The sequence below is a fragment of the Natator depressus genome, chromosome 1, assembly GCF_965152275.1.
Source record: "Natator depressus isolate rNatDep1 chromosome 1, rNatDep2.hap1, whole genome shotgun sequence".
NCBI lineage: Eukaryota > Metazoa > Chordata > Testudines > Cheloniidae > Natator > Natator depressus.
The window spans coordinates 224,087,027-224,112,760 of NC_134234.1; the positions used below are offsets into that span (position 1 = coordinate 224,087,027).

Consider the following 25,734-nt stretch of genomic DNA (forward strand, 5'->3'; position numbering starts at 1 on the left):
TATTGATAGAAAACTCCCATTGACTTAGGCGGAAGTTTTACCCAGTGTGGAGAAAAAAAATTTCCCGCTCAAGTGAAGACAGATATTGTTTCAAGGGTGATATAGAAAAATAAACAGGATATACTTTCTATGTCTGAATTAAGAGGGAAAAACAATCAGTCATGTGCTCACATATGGACAAGGTTTATGAAATTAATTTACATTTCGAAACTAAATGTGGGACAAGGAAAATACAAATTTGCTCAGATAACTAACTATTACCATTTTAGTGCATATGTATCTTTATTTGCTGATACAGCAGTAAGTGATTCCTACAGCATAGGTTTTCAAAATGAGTGCCTAAAGTGAGGATCCTAAGTCTGATCCTTTAAAGTATCATGCATAAGTAAGACTAAGATTTTGTCATGCATATTTTTAGTAAAAATCAGACAGGTTATGGGCAATAAAGAATAATTCATGGAAGCCCGTGAATTTATCCGTGACTTTTACTAAAAATATGCATGACAAAATGGGGAGCCGCGGGGTCCCCACACTACCGCTGGGGGACTGGCTGGGAGCTGCAACAGCCCCCCCTCTGCCCGTGGCTCTGAGCTGCGGTGCACCCTTGCTGCCCACGGTGGCCAGGAACTGTGGGGCACCCCCACCATCCACAGCAGCTGGGAGCTCCTGGGACACTCCCTTCCCTGCCCGCAGCAGCTGAGAGCTTGGGGCCTCGCAGTTCCCAGCCACCATGGGCAATGGGGGGACCCTGCAGCTCCCAGGTGCTGTGGGCTCACGTCACGGAGGTCTCTGGAAGTCACAGATTCTGTGACCTCTGTGACAAAATCGTAGCCCTATGCATAAGCTTAACTTTACACACAGGGTTCATTGGGACTTCTGATATGCTTTAAGTTAAACCGATTTTCAAAAGGGCTGAGAAGCCAACAGTTCCCATTGTCTTCTACTCCTGGGGGAATTCTGCACCAAAAAATTTAAAATTCTAAACATAATATTTTAAAATCCTGCAAAATTCTGCATATTTTATTTGTCAAAATAACACAATTACACCAGTTTCAATTATTTTGGTAACGTATTTCAAAATACCTGTCAGCAAGTATGTCTGTAATATTACAGACAATGAAAAAGATTCAGGAAATGTTTTTTGTCAAATAGATTCCTTACGAGGCATATAAATACAGAACTTTGTGTAATTCATTTAAACTACAATACAGAACCATGTCCCCACCGCCCACACCAGAAGCAGTGCAAAGGCTTGGGGGAGTCAGGGGTAACGGAGGAGCTGAGGGAAAGGGAAAGAGCCTGTGAGTGAACCTGGAGGGTTGTTGGGTGTGGGTGGGAGAAATATGGAACAGGTTTTTTGGGAGGGCAAGGGGGAATTGTTAGGGAGCCTCCCCCATGCAGACTCTAGCTGACCCCTGGCCTCTCCCATTCAGTCAGGCACATCTGTCCCCATGTGTCCCTGCACCCTCCCCCCCCCCCCCATCTTCCTCCACCCCCACTCAGACACCCACTTCCCATGTGTCCCTGCACCCGTCACCCTGCACCCCCTCCTCCAATCACCATGTGTCCTTGCACCCCCCATCCCATGTTTCTGTACCCCCACTCAGGCATCCCCTTTCCCCCATGCGTCCCTGTACCCCCACTCAGCCACTCCCTCCCCCATGTGTCCCTGCATTCCCTCCCCCTGTCCCTGTGTGGCTCTGTGCCTCCACTCCCATTCAGCCACTGCCCCAGTGTGTCCACCCCCAATAGCCCTTATGAACCCCAGTTTGTGACCCCCCCCCAGCAGCCCCATGTGTCCCACGCTGTCTGTCCCCTCATATCCCCTGTCTCTTGACCTGGCCCCACCGACGCTGTGAAGAAGTTATCCTCTTCCCTTTCCCATCACAGCTGGGGATTGCTCGGGAGTGGCTGCTCTGTTCTAGCGCCACAGCAGGCCCTGGTAGGCAAAAGGCATAACTGCAGCAACTTTCTGGCAGAAGTTATTGTCTGTGGGGAAAAAAAATTATGCGCAGCACATCAATTATGCGTGTGTGCAGCTGCACAGAATTCGCCGAGGAGCAGTCTTCAGGCCACTTATAGAGGTGTCTAACTTTTAGTACCCATTTTTAATATCTTGGCCTACATTTCCACAGCAGCAAATACTCAGGAAAAGACTGGTGGAAACATTTAAAAAGGAGAAAAATGGTGAGAAAAGATCACAAAACAGAGTACAAATGTTTACATACACCAATACAAAATTGTATTATCTATATAGCAATAAATGTACCAATTGTTTCATGTCGTGCTTTCTCATTTGCCTCTTGAATCTTCTTATCATTGATTTGAGTATCCAAAGCATCCTTATCAACCTATTACAATGAAAAAAATTAAGCTCTGTAAAAATTATTTATTCTATTGAAAATATTTAAAGTATGTTTACAGGCTTTAGTCCAACCTTTTATATTAAAATGTCCACTTGAGCCAGAAATGAATGAATTTGCCTTGCAAAATTATAATTTTAAACAGCTGTGAATTATGTTATTGCCAGTGAAATTGCTTTAATGGTAAATTACAGGCACTTTACTATTTAAAGTATGTGGCTGCAAAAAGAAAATCCAACAATAATATTTCTGTTTGTTCACTTCATTCTAATAGCAACAGGTACATTCTTATTCTGAAACAAAATAACATTACAAGGTTAGGTTGAGCTCCAATACACTAGATGAAATGTTTCTTCCACCGTAGAGGGCATTCCTACTTAATTTACTTATCTTTCATCCATTTACATATATTAAATAGTTGTAAAGGTTTTGACATTCATATTATAATAGAGTTATAATAGTTTTCAGTTGTAAAAAGTTTGTGCACTTCTGTAAAATCTACCATTTAGCCTCACACATCTGTTGGAGGCGGAGGTGGCAGTAAGAGGGAATTTTCAGCCTTCACAGTGTGAAGCATTGGGTCTGGTGTTTTCAGCATGCAACTGGGGTTCTGTCCCTGACTCTTCCACAGATTTTCTGTGTGACCTTGGCCAAGTGACTTAATTTCTTTTTGTATCTATAAAAGTGGGATAATAATCCTTATTCATCTTGGTAAAGCACTTTTAGATCCTTGGATGAAAAATGAAAGGTATTAATTATTATTTTCTATTTGGATTAAGCAAGTGCTCTCAAAACAGATCACAGTAGAAAAGACATATGGTGCGATGCTGCCTAAGGCCACGTCCACACTACCCGCCGGATAGCGATCAATCTATCGGGGATCGATTTATCGCGTCTAGTGTAGACGCGATAAATCGATCCCCGATCGCTCAGCCGTCGACTCCGGAACTCCACCACGGCGAGAGGCGGAAGTGGAGTCGACAGGGGAGCGGTGGCCGTCGATCCCGTGCCACAAGGACGCGAAGTAAGTGATTCTAAGTCGAGCTAAGATACGCAACTTCAGCTACGAGAATAGCATAGCTGAAGTTGACGTATCTTAGATCGATCCCCCCCCCCCCCAGTGTAGACCAGGCCTAGGATTGCTGAATATGCTGATTAGGTGAAGAAACAAAGTCTGATCTTATGAAGTATGAAAGCAGCAGAAGTCCTAGAATACCTTCAAATGATAAACAAAGTTCAAAACCATGCAGTACTGGATTCTTAATATAAATTAAGTTATGAGGAAATATTTGGTTAATAAAGTTCTTCACAATTTCAGTAACAAGTTAAGGAAAAATTAAAGATGCCTCCTTTGGTAGATTCTAGGCATAAAGTGGACAAATAAAGACTGGACAGATTGTACAAATTTTGAACTACTGTACCAGCTATATACCTTCTCTGAACAGTTTTCTCTTCTCCAGAAAATACCCAGAAAAGAACTGCTCCAAATCACGCAGATCTTTAGTACTCATCTGAATAGTCCAGAATCCCAACCTGAGAGCATTTGAAATGCTAGTTATTGCACTAACTGCATGCCAAGATATCAATAGCATTGCAGTGATGAATTATTTGCTATGCTGAGGCATCCAACTGTTTTTCTAATCTGTTCTTATAATAATCTTTCTTTATTTGTAATTTTACACCTTATGTGTACATATACATACTGTGTACATGTTAGTTCATATTCATTTTTGATTTGGTTGTGTATTTGCATTCTTTTAAGAAATTCCTGATGCTGAGAAGAATGAGCTCTAAATTAAATTAGCTCTTCTATAAATGAAAAAAGCTAAATATCTCAGAGCATGTTTACAAAGACTGGGGTGAGCATAATTAACCCCACATTGCAGATGAGGTAAGGTGTGCATAAAGAGGGAAAGTGATTTACCTAAGATCACACAATAAGTTAATGGCAGTTAAGAATAGAAATAAGGTCTCCTGACTCCCATTCCCATGCCAGTGAACCACTCTGTACACTCCCTGCCCTTTTTGATTCAGTCTCTTTTCCAACATTTGTGGAGTGTTCAGAAGTCAGATACTGGCTTGCTTCAAACTTCTTCAGAAGTAGCAGCTAAACAGAACTGATAATATTAAAATCTATGCCCGTATGTAGTATACAAGCACTTTAGAAATGTGACTGGAAGCACAAATATACTGTATATTTTGTAGGCTTCAGGATCTTTCTACTTTGTGCTATGCTTAATTTCAGAGCACAGGACAACCCTCACTCCGAATGTTACCTTTCACATGTTGAATACAAAAAGAAAAGGAGTACTTGTGGCACCTTAGAGACTAACAAATTTATTTGAGCATAAGCTTTCATGAGCTACAGCTCACTTCATCGGATGCATTCAGTGCTCACGAAAGCTTATGCTCAAATAAATTTGTTAGTCTCTAAGGTGCCACAAGTACTCCTTTTCTTTTTGCGGATACAGACTAACAAGGTTGCTACTCTGAAACATGTTGAATACATTACACTATTTTAATTTAAACCAACAAAAACATGTATAGAATCCTTTCTTAGGTTTATCTTTCATTTCTTATGTTTATCTCTCCTGCAAATTGATTCAACATACTAGTGCAAAAGTCTTTGGGCCAGATCCTCAGATGGTATAGATCAGCACAGTACCATTAAGTGGAGATATGCAGATTTACATCAGCTGAGGATTTATCTTTTAAAATCATGTAGTAACACAAAAGTCATGGCAAAAGCCAAATGATGAATGTCCCTGTGCAAGAAACTGGTCTTCAGTTGTCTAGTTACTTTACCTGTGTGGGCAAACTGTCCGACAATTGCCAAGTACACGATTTCTTGCACCCTCCTCAGAAGCATCTAGCACTGGCCACTACTGGTAACAGAATACTGAATCAGATGGACCACTGGTCCATCTTATTCCCTTGTAACTAAGGTGAGACTGTGGCATATATCCAAGGATTTATAGAAAATTTAGGTAAAATTATCCTTCCAATGACTCATTGATATTCAATCTTAACACTCTAAGGATCAAATTAAGACCAGTCATAAACAGATCTAATCCACTGAAGTCAATGGATGGAAACTGATTTCACCAATTCTGAATCTAGTTTTATGTGATACTAATATAAAATTGTTCATACATTCATAACACTGAAGGTTATATACTCTAATGGCTAAAGTTAGGGCCCTACCAATTTAACGGCTGTGAAAAATGCATCACGGACCATGAAATAAGCCCTTCCTCGTGAAATCCCATGTCCCCTTGTTCCTAGGAGTGCCCCACCAAAGGGAGCTCCTAGCTTCAGCTGGGCTGGGGAGGGACAAGACTTGTCCATCTCCTGCACAGATGCTCGGGGGTGGAGGGGGAGGGAAGGGGGAGTGACCAGACCCATCTCCAGGTGCCTCCCCCTGCTGCAGGACACTCTAGGATTGGGCAGCAGCCCCAGGGGTTCCTGCAGCTGAAGGAGACTTGTGGAGTTGGGTCCGATCTTCCCTGTGCTGCTAGGAGCACCCCAGCAAAGGGGGCTCCTAGCTCCAACTGGGGAGGGACAGGACAGGAGGGTGGCAATCCCATAACCCCCACAACAGGTTTGCCACCCCCTTCCCACAATCCCTTTCTGGGTGGGGATCCTCAGGGTTACAACACTGTGAAACTTACCAAGTTTCAAATCCTGTGGCTGTGAATTTGACAATACTGAAACGTGAATTTGGTAGGGACCTACCTATAGTACATCTGAGGCTTTCAAAGGACTACAAACATAATTTAGCCTCATTGCACCTATGTACGTTAGTGGAGTCCCCCACCCCGCAAAAAACAAAAACAAACGGGAAGAGACAGACATATAATGGGTCTGATTCTCAGTTGTCAGTACTTTGTGCAGTTATTTACAGTAGTGTTGCTATCTTTCTAATTTGGTAGTGTCTTACGTCCACCTTCCACTTGCTCTGCACTAGTGTAAATGACTACTTAAGGTGCAGGGCAGTGGGGAATCAAGCCCTACAGACATAAAGGTATGTTTATCATAGGGAAAGACTCCAGCAGCTCCCCACTACCTCATCCCTGCTGTACAGCCTTTCACTGACACGAGTAGATACACACCGCAGTTTGGAGACTGCCTGCTTGTCACTGTGGCGTGTAGCTACATACACCTAACATGCCACCGCAAGTAATGTGAGTAGTGTAAACGTAGCCTAACATTTTGGCACCTTTGGCGGGGAGCTCAAAGGACACCCCCATGCCCCTTCGCTTGGGCCAAAACTTTGAAACTCTGGGTCCTACTGGCGCCCTCCTCCCCAGTCTGGCACCTGAGGCAGTCGCCTCATGGTAAGGCCAGCCCTGCAGCCTAAATATGCACCCACACAGGGTCTGATTCGGTTTCCATTAAAGAAAGCTGAAGTTTTGTCCTTGGTTTCAAGAAAAGCAGGATGAGCTACCCATGTAAGAACTGCAGAGGTAATCTTCCAACCCTGGAAATGTTGAGTGAGAGGCTGTCTAAATTGGAGTGCCTTCTAAATGTGAGTCCACCCAGCTTGCCTCGGTGCTTCCCTGTCTATTAATGGGGATAAAGACCCTCACCTTTGTAAAGTACTTTGAGACCCCAGGGCAAAAACCCCCACACGGTCACTCCTGGGTTGGGTATTTCTGGTCCCTGGAAACCAGGTTTCCAGGTGCTTGTGGCCCCGCCTTTGAGTCCCGATGTATGATCGTTCATTTAATCGATCCCCGGAGAAGTCGGCACCCCACAGTCCCGTGGGGGAGTTTGGGTCAGTCCGCCTGCCCGCCCCTAGACTGCGCCACGAGGCGGCAGCCCCCCACCGCGCTCCCCTGGAAGGCGCACCCCGCTTACCCCGGCGGTCCTGACTCGGGCGTTGAGGATGCGGCTCTGCCTGTGCAGCTCGCCCTGCCGCCTCCGCTCCAGCGCAGCCGCCTCGGCCAGGTCCCGCTGCAGGCCCAGCTTGCGCATGGTGCCCGCCGGGGACGAGGTCCCACCCAGGCCGAACCACGACGGTCTCCCGGAGCCCTTATTCCCCACCCCGGGGCCGAGCACCGACCTGCACCGGGCGGCCCAGCCCCAGGCCGCCGCCGGGCGATGTCAACAGAGCAGGTTGCTACGGGAACGAGCCCGCCGCCCCCCCGATTTCCGCGGTCGCATCCCTCTCCCCCTTGGCTCTTCCTCCCTGGTCCCGCGCCCCTCAGAAATCTCGCGAGACAAGCCGTCCTTTCCCGCGGGAACTAGCACGCGGAGGCTTCGCCTCGGTGTCTCGCGCTGCGTGGTCCCGCTTTTGTGAAGCCGCAGGTTGCCTGAGGGAGGCGCGCGGCGCGGAAGCTGCGCGTGACACCTGTCCACCCCCTGCGCGCGGGCGGCCCCCCCCATATAAACCAACTACTAAGGGGAGGGGAGTTTCGGAGATTAACGGCCGCCGTCCCCTCGGGGGTCCCGGCTCGCCCCACCTCCGCGGGGATGGGTTACCTGAAGCTGCTGCTGCTGGAGAACTTCAAGTCATGGCGGGGGCGGCAGAGCATCGGCCCCTTCATGAAATTCAACTGCATCATTGGGCCCAACGGATCAGGTAGGGGAGGCCAGGCCAGGCCACAACCCACTGGGCTCCGGGGCTTTGCCGGGCTGGGCCCAGCCTGGGGATAGGGCAGCTACCCCACCCTGGGATAGTGACTCCCCTCCTGGCCAGACCCGAGAGGAGAGGTGGCTGCAGCTGCCCTGATCCCAGTGGCAAAATGCCAGTTACCCTGCTGGACCTGCAGCATCGCAAACCCCAGTGTGGACACAGCGCTTGGGGGGTCTGAAGCCAGGGATGGGCTAAAGAGGCCCAGCCCTAGTGTCTATCCAGCTGGTTTTAGCGAGGTAGCCTGAGCTCTGCAAGCTGGAGTTCATCACACTGGGTTCACACTTCCTGTCGCTTGCCGCGTAGACATCCGTAAAGCAGGCCTTGTCTGGCTGCCTGGTGGTGTCCGGCAACCCAGGGTGCATCCCCTCTAGACGAAAAGGCCAAGTCAGGGCCTTGTCTTCACTGATGACAGGTGTGTGTTTACCTCAAGGGTGACTAACACGTGCAAGCTGTCCGGCTGTCAAATTCTAGTGCAGGCAAGGCTTTACCAGCCCCAGACTAAGTTATGGGGTCAGTCCGGGCTTGGGGTGCTGATCTTGCCCTGCTACCTCAGGGCAAACACAACAAGGGCCTTGTCTCCACTGGGGGTTTTACTGCGAGATAATGATTGTGCTCGATAATCTCATTGGGGGAAAACAAAACAAAACCTTTCAAAGCAGTGAAGATAAAGCCTAAGATAGTTATCACTGAACTCAGCCTGAACTCTACCACTTTCTCTACTCAAAACAAACTTACAGTGGTGCAAATTTCTCTATTATTATTACTAGTAGACAGTGCAATGTAGACACGGCCTTACACACCCTCTCCAGTTGGCGCTGTTGGGAATCACAGCACGGACCAAGCCCTGATAGCTGGATCTGTTCTTGTTTTGATCACATTTGGAGGAAGTTTAACTTAAGTGATAGTAAAAACGTGGCCATGCATTGTTTTGCATCACCTACCACAGCTCAACCAATGGGAGATTTTTTGTCATGGACCTGTGTAGAAAAAGCAGTAGACGCTATAACAGTCTTATCCAAGGAGGGAGAGAGTTGTCCAGTGGTTACTGCAGGGGCTTAGGATTTGGGACATTTGGGTTCAGTTTCCAGCTCTGCCATTGACTTATTCGGCTCTTGATTAAGTATCTTCACCCCTCTTTGCCTTTAGTTTCCACATTTAAGCTGTCTGAGAAATGCAAAATAGTATTGGTTAATATTTTTCATTGCTTTAATTTAATTTTTGTGTTAGTGGATCACTCCAACCCTGTCCCCCACTGTTTCTAATGTTCAAAATATTGAATGACGTTTTTCAGATTCTCATCCAGTTAAATCAGCATAAATTAGATGAATCAGTAGCCAGAAGAAACTCTGATACTGTGTAATCCCCAACATTCAGTTCAAGAATATTCTTATTTTTTCCCCCTTTTTTCCCCCTCTTCTCCTATTTTGGGCTGGAGGGCGAGAGAGAGGAAGATACAGTGTAATGCTGAACTAGTGATTCTGGGAGACCAGAAAAATGAGGGTGCTATCATGAATGACAGATAAGAGAAAGGGTGAGGGGAGAAAAGTTTTGGTGGAAAGATAATGTTCTAGGTATTAGAAATATTAGCAGAACAAGTATTCATAATAGTGTAAGGAAATATGAAAAAGATATTACGTGGAATTCAAGAATCTGTAAGAAAGAGTTCTAAATGCATTATGAAATAACGTTATCAATGACCGTAGTATCTACTGAGCAGCTGATATTGTCAGGCAAACTGCAGTAAAGGGGAGAAATTAGACATGCTTAGATAAAGGTGTATAGACCTGGATGTGTCATAAACTAAGTATGGAATTCAGTGGTGAAACACTTTTATAATAGTTAATCTGTTGCAGACATTGATACTAGCTGTTGGTTATAAATTCAAATTTCAAACATGTAAACCTCTTCTAAAATTTTATTTTAAATAGATGTTTCTTAAATGCATTCATAGGTTCTGGAAGACAACAAAACTGAGATAGAAATAAAAGATTGTAGTCGGCTAGTTCATACCTATCCAACTCTAAAAAATTAAAAGTTAATGTTTTTGCTCATATTAAAGGAAAATCAAACATAATGGATGCCCTTAGTTTTGTAATGGGTGAAAGAACAGCAAATTTAAGAGTGAAAAGTGTTCGAGAACTTATTCATGGAGCACATGTTGGAAAGCCATTTTCCTCTATTGCAAGTGTGAAAATAGTGTACTGTGAAGAGAATGGAGAAGAGAAAACATTTTCAAGAATCATTCGAGGTAAGTACACCTCTACCCGGATATAACACGAATTCGGATATAATGCGGTAAAGCAGTGCTCTGGGGGGTGGGGCTGCACTCTCCGGTGGATCAGCATGTCTGGCTCCGACACGCTGCTCTGAGTGGCGTGTTAAGGGTGCCCGGCTGAGGGATTGGATAAGGGGCAGAGGGTCTCGGGGGGGGGGTGGTGGTGGTGAGGAAGGGGGTGTCAGGGAGAAGGGGGAGTTGGATGGTTCGGAGGTTCTAGGGGCAGGGTGGTCGGGGATGGGGAACGGGGGGGTGTTGGGTAGGGCGTGGGAGTCCCGGGGGGCCTGTCGGGGTGGGGGTGTGGATAGGGGTCGGAGCAGTCAGGGGACAGGGAGCAGGGGGGTTGGGTGGGGTCCTGGGGGTGATTAGGGATGGGGAGGGGTCTCTGGAGGGGGTAGTCAGGGGACAAGGAGCAGGGGGGGTTGCCATATTATGGACACAAGCCCAGATTCTCTATGCTATTTAGACTCCTAACTTTCATTGAAATCAATGGGAGTTAGGTGCCTAGATACCTTTGAGAATCTGGGCCATGGTTTCCAACACTGGAAGCACACTCAAATCCAATCCTAATTACTTTTAGGTGAGGTATAGGCTTGGTAGCTGTATCTAATGGTCACTGACCATTCCAGTCTTTAAAGGTTGACACCTCGAATTCCACAAAGAAAAGAAAAGGAAGCCAGTGCAGAGACCTGAGCAAAGGAGATGCAACTGCCCCACGCCATTCAGGAGGAGAGCAGCTGTGTTCTGCTCTAGCTCCAGTGCCCGGGTGGACTTCAGGGGTAGTCCTGAGTATGTTATGGTAGTAAAGACTGGTAGTAACAGGTGTGGCTAATGTCCATATTTGAAAATAATGGTTGCATTCTGGAGATCATAGAATCACAGAAATGTAGAGCTAGAAGGGACCTTGAGAGGTCATCTAGTCCAACCCTCCATTTTGAAGCAGGATTACCTAGACCATGTTTAAGCTGTTCTTAAAAGCCTCCAATGATGAGGATTCCACAACTTCCCTTGGTAACCTGTTGCAATACTTTGTTAGTCTGATAGTTAAAGTGTTTTGTAATATCTAATGTAAGCTCCCTTGCTATAGATTAAGATGACTACTAGTTGTCCTCCCTTCAGTGGACATGGGCAGTTGATTACTGTTCTCTTTAGAACAGCCCTTAAAATATTTGGAGACTCTTATCCTGTCCCCCTTTAGTTGTCTTTTAAGACTAAACATGTCCAGTATTTTTAACTCTTTCCTCATAGTTCAGGTTTTCTAAAGTGTTGATCATTTTTTTTAATTCTTCTCTGAACTCTCTCCAGTTTGTCCATATCTTTCCTTAAGTAAAACTGGACACAGTTCTCCAGCTGAGGCCCTCACCAATTCTGAGTAGACTGGAACAGTTACCTCCCATGTCTTATGTACAACACTCCTGTTAATACACCACCGAATGATATTAGCTTTTTTTGCAAGTGCATCACATTATTGACTCTCATTTATTTTGTAATCCACTATAACCCCTTTTCAGCAGTAGTACTACCTAACCAGTTATTCCCCATTTTGTAGGGTATATTTAATTTTTTTCCTTCCTAAATTAAGTACTTTGAACTTATCTATTGAATTTCATCTTGTTGGTTTCAGACTAATACTCTGATTTGTCATGGTCACTTTGAATTCTAATCCTGTCTTCCAAAGTCCTTTCAACCCTTCCCAACTTAGTGTCATCAGCAAATTTTATAAGCATACTCTCCACTCCATTAATCCAAGTAATGGATAAAAATATTGAATATTACCAGAACAGACCCCTGCAGGACTCCGTTAAATCCAACCTCCCAGTTTGATAGTGACTCACTGATACTCTTTGAGTATGGTTTTTCAACCAGTTGTGCATCCATTTTATAGCAATTTCATATAGACCACTTTATCCTAGCTTGCTTATGAGAGTGTCAAGTGGGACAGTGTCAAAAACTTTATTGAAATCAAGATATATCATGTTTACTGCTTCCTCCCCTCCTATCCACTTGGCTAATAACTCGAAGATAATCTCTAATGGTTCTGAGATTGCTTCAGCTAGTTCTTTAAGTACCCTAGAGTGAACTTTGTCAGGCCCTAACAACTTGAATACATCTAATTTAGCTAAATATTTAATCTGTTCTTTCCCTGTTCTGGCTTGCATTCCTTCCATTTTGTTGTTTAATTGTGTTAAGCATCCAATGACAATTAACCTTCTTAGTGTAGACTGAAGTAAAACAGGCATGAACCTCTTCCATCATGGTGTAGTCAGTTAGTAGCTCTCCTTCCCCGCTAAGTAGTGGATCTACACTTTCCTGTGTATATATAGAACGTCTTACTGCCTTTTTATGTGCTTTGCTAGGTGTAAGTCATTTTGCGCTGTAGCCTCTCTCATTTTGTACCTACATGCTTGTACTAGTCTTCTGTACTCATCCTTAGCAATTTGTTCATGTTTCTACTTTTTGTAGGATTCCTTTTTGATTTTCAGGTCATTTAAGAGCTCCTGATGCAGCTCAATTGGCCTCTTATTGTTCTTCCTATCTTTCTTTCCCATTGGGATAGTTTGCTGTTGTGTCTTTAATATTATCTCCTTGAGAAGCTGCCAGCTCTCCTGAACTCCTTTTTCCACTTATCTTTTTTTCCCATGGAACCTCCCCTACCAGTTCTCCAAGTTCGTTAAAGTCTGCTTTTTTGAAGTCTTTTTTTTTTTTCCTCCTTATTCTGCTGCCCTCACTTTTTCCTTTCTTTCCAGTCATGAAATATATCATTTTATGATTACTGTCAGTTCTCTTCCACTTTTGGATTTGCAACCAATTCCTTCTTGTTAGTCAGTATCAAGCCTAAAATGGCTGCTGTTCTCCACTACCTTCGGAAATAAAAAGTTCTCCGCAACACATTCCAAGAACTTATTGGACATTTTGTGTTTTGTCATATTACTTTCCCACCAGATATCTGGGTAGTTAAAATCCACCATTACTAACAGGTCTTATGTTTTGGATATTTCTGTTCTAGAAATTTCTCATAGAAATGCCTCATCCACTACTTCCTCCTGATCTGGTTGTCTATAGCAGACCCTCTACCCTGATATCAACCTTGTTTTCCCCCTCCCTCCCCCTCCCCCCCCCCGTCTTATCTTCACCAGAGACTCACATGGTTTGTCACTCACCTCCTTCTGGACCTCAGAAGAAGTGTAGACATTCTTGATTTACAAAAGGGGAACAGGTGAACTGATTAAATAAAGTGTCAAATGCACAACGTAAATTAATAGTTCAAATATTTGTTTACATGATACTTAAATTTTGTTATTTCTTCCTTTTATTAGGTAGTTGTTCTGAGTTTCTTTTCAATGATAAAGCTGTTAGCCGATCTGTTTACACAGCAGAGCTTGAAAAAATAGGCATAATTGTCAAAGCAAGGAACTGCATGGTTTTTCAGGTAAGCATTTAAGGAACTTGGTAACCTCCCAAAGCTTGAGTGCAGATTCGGAGTGTTGTAGAGGTAACATGCTTGGTCCATGGGACTAGATGGTTAATGCTGCTCCCTCGTCAGCCAAACAGGTAATTAGTCCCTCACGAATAGAAGTCTTGTCCTAGCCTAAGAAGTCTAGGCCATAAAATGGGAATTGCAAGGGTTTGATTTGTGTTGGGCAATAGAGGGTGTGGATGGGAGGTAGGGGGAAGCATTATTCGTCATGGGAAACCCAGTAATTTCTGTGCTTCAATTTATAGGTTAAAAAAGGTCTTCATGTTCTGGATTTTAAAAAAAACAAAAACCCTAAAATTGGCTCACAGCCTTATTTCCCGAGCCAAAATAATTCTTGTCTCAACTTATAAATATTCATAAATATTGTGGATGGAAAATCTTGTTAGGACATCTAGTTCTTCTTTGACAAGTACAGTTTTTCTTTAAATATATTTTTCAAAGTTCTTTGTCCTGTCTAGTTTGTATTAATCTTCTTAATGTGTGAACTTACTGCTTTTGAAAGGTGCCATTGTGATGCCTTCTGGTGTACCCAGGGTTGTCAGGCCTCTGGCTACCACCTGTCCTTAAGCAAGAGGAAGCCCTGTCTGTGCCCGCTAGGGGTCAGCACCCCAACTCTATCAGCCATGAACAATGCAAGAACTCCCCTCTAGGGCTCACAAGCCCCACTGTTTCTCTGCAGGTTGGCGATAGGCATGATCCAACTCTCAAGCCCTCTGAGCATCTCCCTGGAGTGTCCAGGCCCAGTCCACTGGGTGCTCACAGTATTCCCAGGTTTGCTGCTTTCAAAGAAACAGGGCACTTCCACTTACCAGTTCTACCTCAGATCACCACTCCTCTTAACACACAGCACTTATTTTTGACTTCACTGTAAATAAGTTTAACAAACCATAGAGATTCTAATAATAGCAAGTAGAAGTATTGGAAACAAATTATTACGTTTATACAACAAAATCAAAACACACTTTCTAGAGTAGAGGCTTAATTATAAGACATGAGAGTATCTTGTTGAGTATTGCTCATTGAAAATCCTTGCAGTGTTTTACAACCAGGGTTGTCTGTGACCCTCCTTTCATGAGACAGCCGTGCTGTAAGCTTGCCTCCTGGGTGAAGGATCCTGTGTGTTTCCTTGTATCCCCAGATATACCCTAACAGTCCTTTGTCTTTAGTAGTAAGCAGGCCATCCGCTTCAGTTTCTTTCATCCTGTGAATTTCTGTAGATTTCACAGTCACCTCTTTTGCCTGTGGCTCAGTATGCAAAAAGGCATACATCATGAGGCATACAATGCACAAATGACCAGACAAGGAGACGGGTGTCTGCTGCCTTCTGTCCAAAAGGAACATTTCTGAGGTATGTCACCTCCTGGTGACTTGCCTTAACTCCAAGACTTTAAGAGCATAATTTTTAGTATAAAACATAATTCCTTAAATATTATCTGTACACATTTTGTAGTGAGTATGATAACCAGTGGGCTACTGGCTCTTGGTAGAGAACTCACATGCCATGCTTCAGTGAACTATTATGCATGTATCCAACCCAGGGGATCCCTGTAAAACCCTGTGCACTCTGCCAGTTGGTACCAAGGGATCCCTGGATCACAGCCACTTACTTGACATCACTAGAGACCAAAGTCTTTTATTTATGGAGAAGGTGCCTCACAATATCACCTTCCCCACATTGGCCTATTAATGAGCCCAAATAGTCCTCTGAAGAACTACTTCCAAGGTGAACGTTCATTTTTCTTATCTGTTCAGTTCTTGGCCTCTCTGAGACTACCAGTAAGGATGCTAATGGTGATAGTGTGTTTTTATGAGTTGGAGGTTTATATCCACTGGGAAATAGAGTAAAATCACATAGACTATGGAACCATCTGTGAGTAAGCACTCTTGGTAATTAGGGAACTATGGTGGATTTGAATTGGTGACAAGCAGATGAAAGACTATATCCCATTGTTAATAATATCAGTTATTGAGTCCTCCAATCCGTTTAGTTTAACCAGATGTTAAATTAACCCCAAAACAATTTTTAAAAACGCATATGATCTTAAAACAACTGAAACTTACTTTCAGTGTTGATAATGGGATTTGAATTCTTAGTCATAATCTTCCTCACAAGTCCAGATATCTAAAAATCTCTTCTGCTAATTTAGCTTTCCTTTAAATACAGTTAATACATATAAAAAATAGTAATCACAGTTACAGAATAAATATATATACAGTACTTAATTTTTAAGCTCTACTAACTTGTCTGCTTTAAAAAAAATTATGAAAATATGGAAGGAACTGAATCTACATCATGTAAACTCTCTCAGAAAATTTTCATTTGAAAAGCTTCTGTGATGGGTTGGGTCACAGAAATCCCCTTGGGACTGCCACCTGATGTGCTGAGACTACCTCTGAGCCTGTTTTTCCTGGCAGCTTGGGACTTCAGAACCCTGCCTTGTTGAGCCAGACATGCTAGTCTGCTACAAACACAGACCCAGGTCAAAACCATGTCCTACGCAAGCTGCAGACTTAACTGAAAACCGCTTAAGAAGTGCTCCTGTCTCTAGCACGCAGACACCCAGTTCCCAATGGGATCTAAACAACAGATAAATCTGTTTTACTCTGTATAAAGCTTACACAGGGTAAACTCATAAGTTGTTTGCCCTCTGTAACACTGATAGAGGGAGATGAACAGCTGTTTGCTCCCCCAGGAATTAATTACTTGCTCTGGGTCAATTAATAAGCAAAATGTGATTTTTATTAAGTATAAAAAGTAGGATTTAAGTGGTTCCAAATAATAACAGACAGAACAAGTAAATTACCAAGCAAAATAAAACAGAAACACGCAAGTCAAAGCCTAATATAGTAGGAAACTAAATGCAGGCAAATCTCACCCTCCGAGATGTTCCAACAAGCTTCTTTGACAGACCAGACTCCTTCCTAGTCTGGGTCCAGCAATCACTCACACCCCCATAGTTACTGTCCTTTGTTCCAGTTTCTTTCAGGCATCTCTTTGGGGTGGAGAGAGTATCTTTTGAGCTGGCTGAAGACAAAATAGAGGGGTTTCCAGGGCCTTTTATATTCTCTCTTGTGCAACATCACAGCCACAAGATGGAGTCTCTAGCCACCTGGGGAAGTCACATGTCTATGAATGATTTAGCTTTTTGCAGGCTGACACCATTGTTTACATGTTAGTTTCCTCACACCTTCTTGTCAACTGTCTAAATGGGCCATCTTGATTATCAGTACAAAAGTTTTTTTTTCTCCTGCTGATATAGCTCATCTTAATTAATTAGCCTCTTGCAGTTTGTATGGCAACTTCCACCTTGTCTGTCTAGCTAATCTTCTTACTATATGTTCCATTCTATGCATCCGATGAAGTGGGCTGTAGCCCACGAAAGCTTATGCTCTAATGAATTTGTTAGTCTCTAAGGTGCCACAAGTCCTCCTGTTCTTTTTGCGGATACAGACTAACACGGCTGCTACTCTGAAACGTTAGTTTGAACATTCCCAGGAAAGCTCAGATGTGGATTGGTGTCTCCCAAAGTCCATTGTTAGTTAAGTGTTTCTTGACTGGGCACTTACTGAGAATAGTCCCTTCTTAAGAAGCTGACCAAATGCTTCACTGAGGCTACTTAAAATCAAACACATACATAGCCAATATTCATAACTTCAAATACAAAGATGATTCACACATACAGACAGCATAATTATAACCAGCAAACTACAACCTTTCCATAGCCTCCCCAGTTTACTTCCTCTGTATAAGAACTGGTGCAACCATAGGACCCTGGTTGCAACAATGATTTATACAGTCACAGTTTGTCAATATCGTCTCAGCTTCCTCCAGTCCCATAACCTAATGGGTGTTGGGATAAATGTAACATAATACTGCACTTTGTATTAGTGATAACGCTTCCTGACTGGAGTCCTTGTTTCCCAAGTTTTAATCTTTAGTATAGAAATTTTTTTGGATGAATTATGTAAATTATATATTCTTGAATAGTGAGGTTTGTATTGTAATTTCTGATTTTTTCTGCCAGTACTACATGATTCCACAACTTTCGTTTTTTTCTCATTTGGTGTCTGTGTCCAATTTAGGTTCAGTGGACTTTCAAGTCTCTCTGATTGGGAGGCTGTTGAAGTTAGTGAAATGTCATTTAAGTGATATCTTGATATTAAGAGAATGAATAGCACAATATTGCCTGCAAGTTCAGATTCCCTCTTTGTACAGTACAGTGATCTGCAGTGCTATGATTCTCAGTGCTACATCTTTGAAACTCTATTCTAGGGAGCAGTAGAGTCAATTGCAATGAAGAAGCCCAAGGAAAGAACCCAGCTTTTTGAACAAATTAGTAATTCATGGGAGTTTGCTGAGGAATATGACAGAAAGAAGAAGAAAATGCAACAGGCAGAGGGAGATGCGCAGTTTAATTATAACAAGAAAAAACATGTGGCAGTAGAACGCAAGCATGCAAAGTTAGAGAAAGAGGAGGTAATGCAAAAAATAACATAAAAAGGAGGTTTTCATATTTAAGAAAACATACGGCATGGTGGTTGATCCTGCAAACTCTGTTAGCATAGTGTGAGTTTATAGGATCAGAACCTTAGTAAAAATACATAGAGCTTGGGTCAAGCAATTCTAATACATTTTACAATAAATAAATTTTTCTTGTTTTCTGTGGAAAGTGATGGTTCTTCAAGAAGTGTTTTTCAGTCAATGCTTTTCCACATAATATGGTTAATTTGTATAATCTGAAATATTTAACCAAAAAAAAAAATCAGCAAGGAACACACTACGTTTTCCTGTGGGACAGGATGAATAGTTAAGTGTCTTCTGCCCATGTACATCAGTAGTACGTCATTTCTGTACTTCTGCCCTTTTTGTACAGTCAGATGCAGTAGTGGCACTTACTGGGCAGAATGTTTTAAAAATGGAAGAATAAACTTTTACATCCAAAAATACTTGATCTCAGAAGGCCCAATCCTGCAATTTGCTGCCCAATCATAGTGAGCTTTGTTCCAGAGGTGTGAAACTTATTGAAACCAAGCTAAATGTCTACATTCTTCCTTTCCCTGGAGTGTTCAGTGACCCTGTATTGCGAAGTTTGTTGCCTGAGAGCGTGCATGAGAGGGGGAAAAAAGCAGTTATGACTTACTATTGGGTGGAATTCATAATATTCAACAGGAAATGGAGTTGAATATAGTAGTTTCTAAGTATACAAGGCGCAGTGGTCATAAATATGTTTTTAATTAAATAAATGACTTATTCTGCAGGGCTAGCAATTCTTATAGTAACTACTGCATTATATATGGCTGAGGTGTAGTGTTTTTTTGTTTTTGTTTTTTGGGGTTTTTTTTTGTGATCGGTACACTTTTTTCTGGAATCATAGTCACCAGTACTTTACTCATTTTACTCTGGACCTGAGATTAAGACTGCTAGTGATTAAAAATCCTTTTTTAAACTGCAAATAAAAATTTGCTGTTTGTAGGCAGAGCGTTACCAGATGCTGCTTGAAGAGTTGAAAGAAAACAGGATACAGCTGCAACTTTTCCGACTTTATCACAACGAGAAAAAAATTGACTTTTTGAACAATAAATTGGGTGAAAAGAACATGGATGTGAATACCAAGAAAGACTCCCTTTCTTCTGCTGAAGACACATTTAAAGCTAAGAAAAAAGTGCTTGGAATATTAAATAGAGACCAACAACACATGGAAAAAGAGATGAAGTAAGTTTTTTTCCTATGATAGGACTGAACTGAGATTTTGAGAGTTAGTCTGCATTCTAAGTTATTCTTCAAAGTGTATTTCCTGATCAAGAGAGTGGGTGAAATTCTGACCCCACTGAAGTCAATTGGAGATTTCTAAAATAGTAATCACAGTGTTACAGAATAAATATATATAATACTTTATTTGTCACTATTCTCAATAAAACCATTTTACCTGTTCACTACAACATTGTAGGGGTGGTATAGCATTGTACTTCACATTTAAACCTGTTTTCAGTTATATGTATCAAAATATGACCTTTGGACTGAAACATCTCAGACGTGGTCCCCACCTAAAAAAAGGTGATTGATTTTTTTTAAAAAATTTATTTATTTATTTATTATCTTGTTCCAGGCTTCATTTCTTGGTTTTCCTGAAACACAAAGTTGACAAAAATGCATCTTTTTCCCCCCACCCCACCCCCCCTAAAGAACCCTAGAAGCGTCATTGAATCAGAAAAGGCCCCAGTATATTAAAGCAAAGGAGAACACTTCTCACCAAATCAAGAAAGTAGATATGGCTAAGAAATCTTCAAAAGATAATGAGAAACACCTTGCTAAACAAGAGCAAAACATAAAAGAATTGGACACTGAGCTGACTGATGTTGAGAGAAGTTGGAGAGCATATGAAAAGAAGGTTGAAGAGGAGATGTTACAGAGAAGAGCAGATGTTGAGCTGGAAGCAAGTCAAGTGAGTTGTGGAGAGTTGCGGGGGGGGAGTACTAGACTGAGTGAAATCCTGGCTCTGTTAAAACTAATGGGAGTTTGCCGTTGACTTCAGTGGGGCCATGATTTCATCCATTGTTTTAAAAGAGTGGTTACAGCCCAACTGCTACAGATAAGATCAGTTCACAGTTCTGATATAAAGTTGTTTCAGGAAGACATCACTGCATAATTTTCCAGTTAGTTCACATTGAGAAAATTATTTCTGCAACCATTAGAGCTAGAAAGTCTTTAAAAAAAATTAATTTGTTTATTATACATTAAATTCTGCAGAACCCGATTGGTAAGTTTCCTTCCTATTGTCCCTGTAGTTTGGGGCAACCCTGTAAATTATGCCCAGGGTTGACATATCTTTTCACTAATGTGGAGGAGTTCCGACTCCTCATTAGTGAAGAGATTTGTCAACCTTAGGCATAATTTATCAGGTTGCCCCAAACTTAAACCCTTCTGTATGCCTCTACAAATTTTTCTCCTTGGAGGCTTCCCCCATTGTATCAAAATAACTGTTATTTTTAAGAATAATTCCTTTACTTTTGGTCCTCCTTTTTTCAGAAATGTTTATGGAAGCTTTAGTTTGCCTAATGACTTATTTAAAACACAACTTCAAACTTTATTCCCCTGTTTTCTTGCCTACAGTCTAGTGTAGAGTTTTCTTTCATGGCATCTGATTGCCAACACTTGGCTCCATAACTGGATAATAATTCACAATCTGTAGTTTTAATAAGGTTGTTAATTTGCTAGTCAAGCACATAATGTAGTGAAAATTTCCCTTTATGTTTAAGGGCGGGAGTAATATTATTTGAATCTGTTTGTACAGCTGGATCGGTATAAAGAGCTAAAAGAACTAGCGAGAAAGAAAGTAGCGACATTGACCCAGCAACTAGAAAAACTGCAGTGGGAACAAAAAGCAGATCTAGAAAGGATGACACTTGATGAGAGGAAGCAAAAAGAAATTGAGGTATATATACTGAGATGGAATTTAATTTTATTGGGGAAAAGAAACCCTGTCTCTTTGTCTAATACTTGTCCTTCCCTGCCATTTTATAAATTGCACTGAATACATTCTTTACCAAAAAACACTTCAGCAACCTTGATACAGTGCATATGTTTTTGCTTCTCTTCTGACAGACCTACTGCCACATGGCTGACGCTTTGTCCTTCAGAAATTACTTCACATATCTCTTCTAGGATGTGGCTTCATGAAAGCCTGCTTACAGTATAAACATTCAGATCTGCAATTAAGAGAGTCAGATACACACTGTCCTCAGGTCCTTCTTACCATGATAACTCTAGTGTTGGGACTCTGCAGTATCAATGGTGTGTCTTGTCAACTCTTTCCTTTTTCCATTCTAGTTAGCTTTCCACCTGGAGATTTCAGAGTAACAGCCGTGTTAGTCTGTATTCGCAAAAAGAAAAGGAGTACTTGTGGCACCTTAGAGACTAACCAATTTATTTGAGCATAAGCTTTTGTGAGCTTTCCAGCACAAAATGGCCCACCTTGATTTTCATACACATTGTAAGGAGAGTGATCACTTTAGATAAGCTATTACCAGCAGGAGAGTGGGGTGGGAGGAGGTATTTTTTCATGCTTTGTGTGTGTATAAAAAGATCTTCTACACTTTCCACAGTATGCATCCGATGAAGTGAGCTGTAGCTCACGAAAGCTTATGCTCAAATAAATTGGTTAGTCTCTAAGGTGCCACAAGTACTCCTTTTCTTTTTGCCACCTGGAGATTGTTGTGGCTGATTTTTCTGTTCTTGGGATCAGGACAATCTTTTGGTTTCCTACCAGCTTTTGGAATTCAGCTCCAGGGTGTGGATTTTATTCCAACTGCATAGACAGAAAAGTGAGCATTTCTGGTTCCTTGTACCATTAACTTATGGTAGATCAGAACAAGTGTCATGTGATAATAAAATACTTACATTGCACTAGAGCGCTTGCTGTTTTCTCACTTTGGAAGAAAGTTAGTGTCCTGCTCAGGGTTCATTCTGTGTGACCTTTTATACCTGGAGGCAGAAAGAACAGAGTCCCATTTTAAAGGCTTGCCTTTCCCTGGAAACGTTGCTGCAGTTGGGATTTGAGGTGGGGTGTTTTGTTTGTTTTTTCAAACTACCTGTGCAAATCTTGTGGGTTTTATCAACTACTATGAAGTGCAGAGTCAGCTGTATGTGGTCGTCTTCATCTTTTTACATTAGAGAGAAGGTGTAGATGCATCTTCATATATATGTATTCAGAAAACTTGAAAATGAATTGGACTTTCCCAGTGGACGTACAAGTTTGCTCATGTTCCAGGGTTGGGCTCATTCTACTATATCTAACATTGCTTTTTTGGTGCATGCTGTTTCCTTGGCATAGATTTCCAAAGTAGTTGCTTGGATTGCTAATCATCCACAAATATCTTTTTCAGAAGAGCAGTTCAACAGTCATATTTTTTTAAATCAGAACTCTTCCAACTGTGTGTTTGCTCGGGAAGGGGGGGAGGGTACTGCTTTTAATCTTCCACAAATGAGAATACACAGAGGCAATTCTGTGAGTAGAAATGTTTCCTATATGTAGCTATTTTTAGAGTAATACAGCTTTTAAATACTGCACTCTTCTCACTGTCCCCACTTCTTTGGAAATCTGATTGGTCTCCTTTACTTAGTGAAAGGAATTGAAAGATGCTGAAGCTGTGTCTCTTATGAACTCATATTTGAACATTTGGAGGTGGCCATATCCACACTTAAACATTTGAGGAAAAGAAGGTACATAGTACTACTCTAGAGTTCTTTCTGGAATTTTACATAAACAGAATTCCAGTAAAAATTACTACCATAAAATGGAACTAATGCAACTCCCTGTCTCTGAATTGTTCTAAGGTTTGAAACAATTATCTTACCCATTATAAATAGAATGCAGTGGTATGTTTGAATAACTGTCCTCCATTTTCTTAGCTGTTAATCAGAGCAGCATAACTGCGTTTCACAGGGTGAACATATTTTCGTTTTCTTTTTTCTCCTTTTTTTAAGAGACATAGTTTTACAGCTGATGTCTGCTTCATGTTTTTAAATATTTGAAACAACTAGATGGAACAAGGTATGATTTAAAAATAAAGAAATGAAGATTTTGTTACCTACTTTATTGATATTCAGATCAATGAAAGTGAAGGAATTTGAAATCTAATTTCCCTGTCACCAGATACTGGACACTTTTGGTTTAGGTTTTTGTGCTTTATTCAGTTTGGACAGTGGAAAAAAGACTAGTAATTTCACTTGCTGGTTCATATTCACTAGTACAATGCTGTGATGTTGGGTTTCAAATTCTGGAGAGGGACACTTCATTTTAAAATTTTTAGGTATTTATAAAACAAAGAAAGCAAGTGTGTTAGCAGATTTTGTAAAACTTTTTTACGTTTGTTTTAAATCCTAAACTTTTTGGTATTGAACTAAATGTTAAAAGGGTATTACCAAGTTGTTTTTATGAAAGTGTCAAGATCCATTCACATTGAAGAATCTCTGTACTAATTGGATTGAAAACAATAGTGTAGTTTTGGTAGATATAGTATATTATTCACATGGGAAATAGCTATCCACTAAATATGCAAGTGATATGCTGTGTCTTGACTTCAATGGATATTTCATGGTTAAGGTTATATAGTCACATAGCTAAATATCAGTTCCCCACTCTGAAAATTTAGTGATATATAGTATTAGCAAATTGGCTTTAGAATTGTTTACTTTTGTAAACTGTATCATATTTATGGTTGTTTAGGAAAGTATAAAGCAAGTTGTGGAACAGATAGAAGACCACAAAAAACGAATTCAGAAGTTGGAGGAGTATACTAAGTCATGCATGTATGTTTTTTTTAAATAAATTAAAATTCAGACACTTTTCATATTATAAAAAAAAATTGTTGAAAACCTGCCTTTTTAAGATGTATTTTTAAATGTCAGGGTAGTATTCGTCTTGCATTAAATCCTGTTGTTTGTCCTTAGTTGTAATTTTTCAATAATTTTGGGTGTTGAAATCGGATTCAGAGGGGAGAGTCATCTAAGAATGATGCTACTGTCCTCCCAGATGTTACTTTACACATTTTTTTTGTTTTTGTTTTTTGTGATTGCTTCCGCTCCCTCCATAAGTATGAGGATTATGTCTTCATTATGGACTAGATTGTGGATTTACCACAAGGCTTGAATAAAAGGGCAGAAAGCAGTTTAGTAGTTTTGCTGCCATAGAAGCTGAATAGACGCCAGATTGTGAATTAGTCACAATTTGTTCCCTGGTCCATGTCTTCCTCCTGCCCCTGTTTTTGAGTATGCAGAGTAATTGCACCACCCCTTTTCCTGTCACATATTACTTTCCCGCACCCCACCCCCACACACACTGGCTCAGTTGTGCTGGCTTGTACTTGGATGGGTTTGAGGGGGATGGCCATGGAGGGGGAGCTTCAGCCCAGTGAAGGGATGTTGTGACCCACAATGCACAGGTGAGCAGGGGTGTACCTTATGCCCTGTGCATGTGTGTAAAGTGGGACATGATTTTGCCATAGACTTTTCAGATCATGTGAATTTTGCAAAACTGTACATCGTATTGATTCACGGTCAAATTATGCCCTCTGTGTGCATGTATCTGGGGAGCAGATTTTGGACTCAACTTAGAAACATTTAAAATATATTACTGCTTCCAACCATGTGAGTTGTGTGACTAAATCCCTATGTAACTTGCTGAAAAAATCCTGTGAATAACCAGGAAAAGAAATAGAAGCTTTTTTTTTTTTTATGTGAAAAACATGCGTATAAAGGATAGCCAAAAAGTATTTGGTTTAACTTCTACAACGTAGTGGTCACTTATGTCCAGTGTCTGGTCTTTTTAGAACAGCTGAACAAATATTCTGTTAACCACTTAATTTTAGCAAAAGATTACATTAATTGTATAGATAGCAAATCTTATAAATGGCAGCAGTTCAACTTGTTTGTTAGTAAAGTCTTTCTTAAAGTTATCTCATAATTTGACTTTCATGCATCAAAATCTTGTTCCCATATAAAGATGCTGAGTTCAGCCCAGAGGCTCCAATCTGTGGAATAAAATCACACTCTACTCATAAAATTAATGTAAAGTTAAGACAATATAATTGGGATACATTTTTCTCACATCTTACTTATTTTGCTTTAAAGTGAATTGTTAGCAGAGAAAAAACAACAGGAGAAAGTCCTAATTGATGAAATGGAGAATTCAAGGGTACAGATAGCTCAAGTAAATGAAGAACTAAACAAAATAGTTGGTGAGCTGCAGAATGCTAGAATTGACTACCATGAAGGAAGACGCCAACAAAAGAGAGCAGAGATGCTGGAGAGTCTCAAAAGACTTTATCCTGATTCTGTGGTAATTGGATGGATTTATTTATGTTCTTGAGGTTATAATTAGATTTGAGATTTGCATTTGCAGTTGTAGTATATATAGCAGCATTGGGCTTTCTGTGGCCATCTTGAATATGTTTTAACTTTCAATCTATGTATTCTAGGGAC

General features: G+C 41.3%; 2 protein-coding genes across 5 annotated transcripts in view; one reads left to right on the forward strand and one right to left on the reverse strand.

The window, feature by feature from the left end:
- Nucleotides 1-7,514, reverse strand: part of RIBC2 (RIB43A domain with coiled-coils 2) — a 28,860-nt gene extending 21,346 nt beyond the window's left edge. For 3 of the 4 annotated variants that reach the window (XM_074949046.1, XM_074949064.1, XM_074949055.1), the window contains exons 1-2: nucleotides 7,224-7,514; nucleotides 2,270-2,351 (exon numbers count right to left, since the gene is read on the reverse strand). In XM_074949046.1, the coding sequence (XP_074805147.1) occupies nucleotides 2,270-2,351; nucleotides 7,224-7,340 (199 nt within the window). In that variant the 5' untranslated portion in view covers nucleotides 7,341-7,514. The remainder of the gene's footprint in view (nucleotides 1-2,269; nucleotides 2,352-7,223) is intronic. The other variant, XM_074949073.1, reaches the window with a different exon arrangement.
- Nucleotides 7,515-7,611: 97 nt separating this feature from the next.
- Nucleotides 7,612-25,734, forward strand: part of SMC1B (structural maintenance of chromosomes 1B) — a 57,453-nt gene continuing 39,330 nt past the window's right edge. The window contains exons 1-9 of the mRNA XM_074936455.1: nucleotides 7,612-7,947; nucleotides 10,061-10,249; nucleotides 13,594-13,706; nucleotides 18,028-18,231; nucleotides 19,229-19,467; nucleotides 19,939-20,197; nucleotides 21,047-21,187; nucleotides 23,981-24,063; nucleotides 25,384-25,591. Coding sequence (XP_074792556.1) covers nucleotides 7,839-7,947; nucleotides 10,061-10,249; nucleotides 13,594-13,706; nucleotides 18,028-18,231; nucleotides 19,229-19,467; nucleotides 19,939-20,197; nucleotides 21,047-21,187; nucleotides 23,981-24,063; nucleotides 25,384-25,591 — 1,545 coding nt within the window. The 5' untranslated portion in view covers nucleotides 7,612-7,838. The remainder of the gene's footprint in view (nucleotides 7,948-10,060; nucleotides 10,250-13,593; nucleotides 13,707-18,027; nucleotides 18,232-19,228; nucleotides 19,468-19,938; nucleotides 20,198-21,046; nucleotides 21,188-23,980; nucleotides 24,064-25,383; nucleotides 25,592-25,734) is intronic.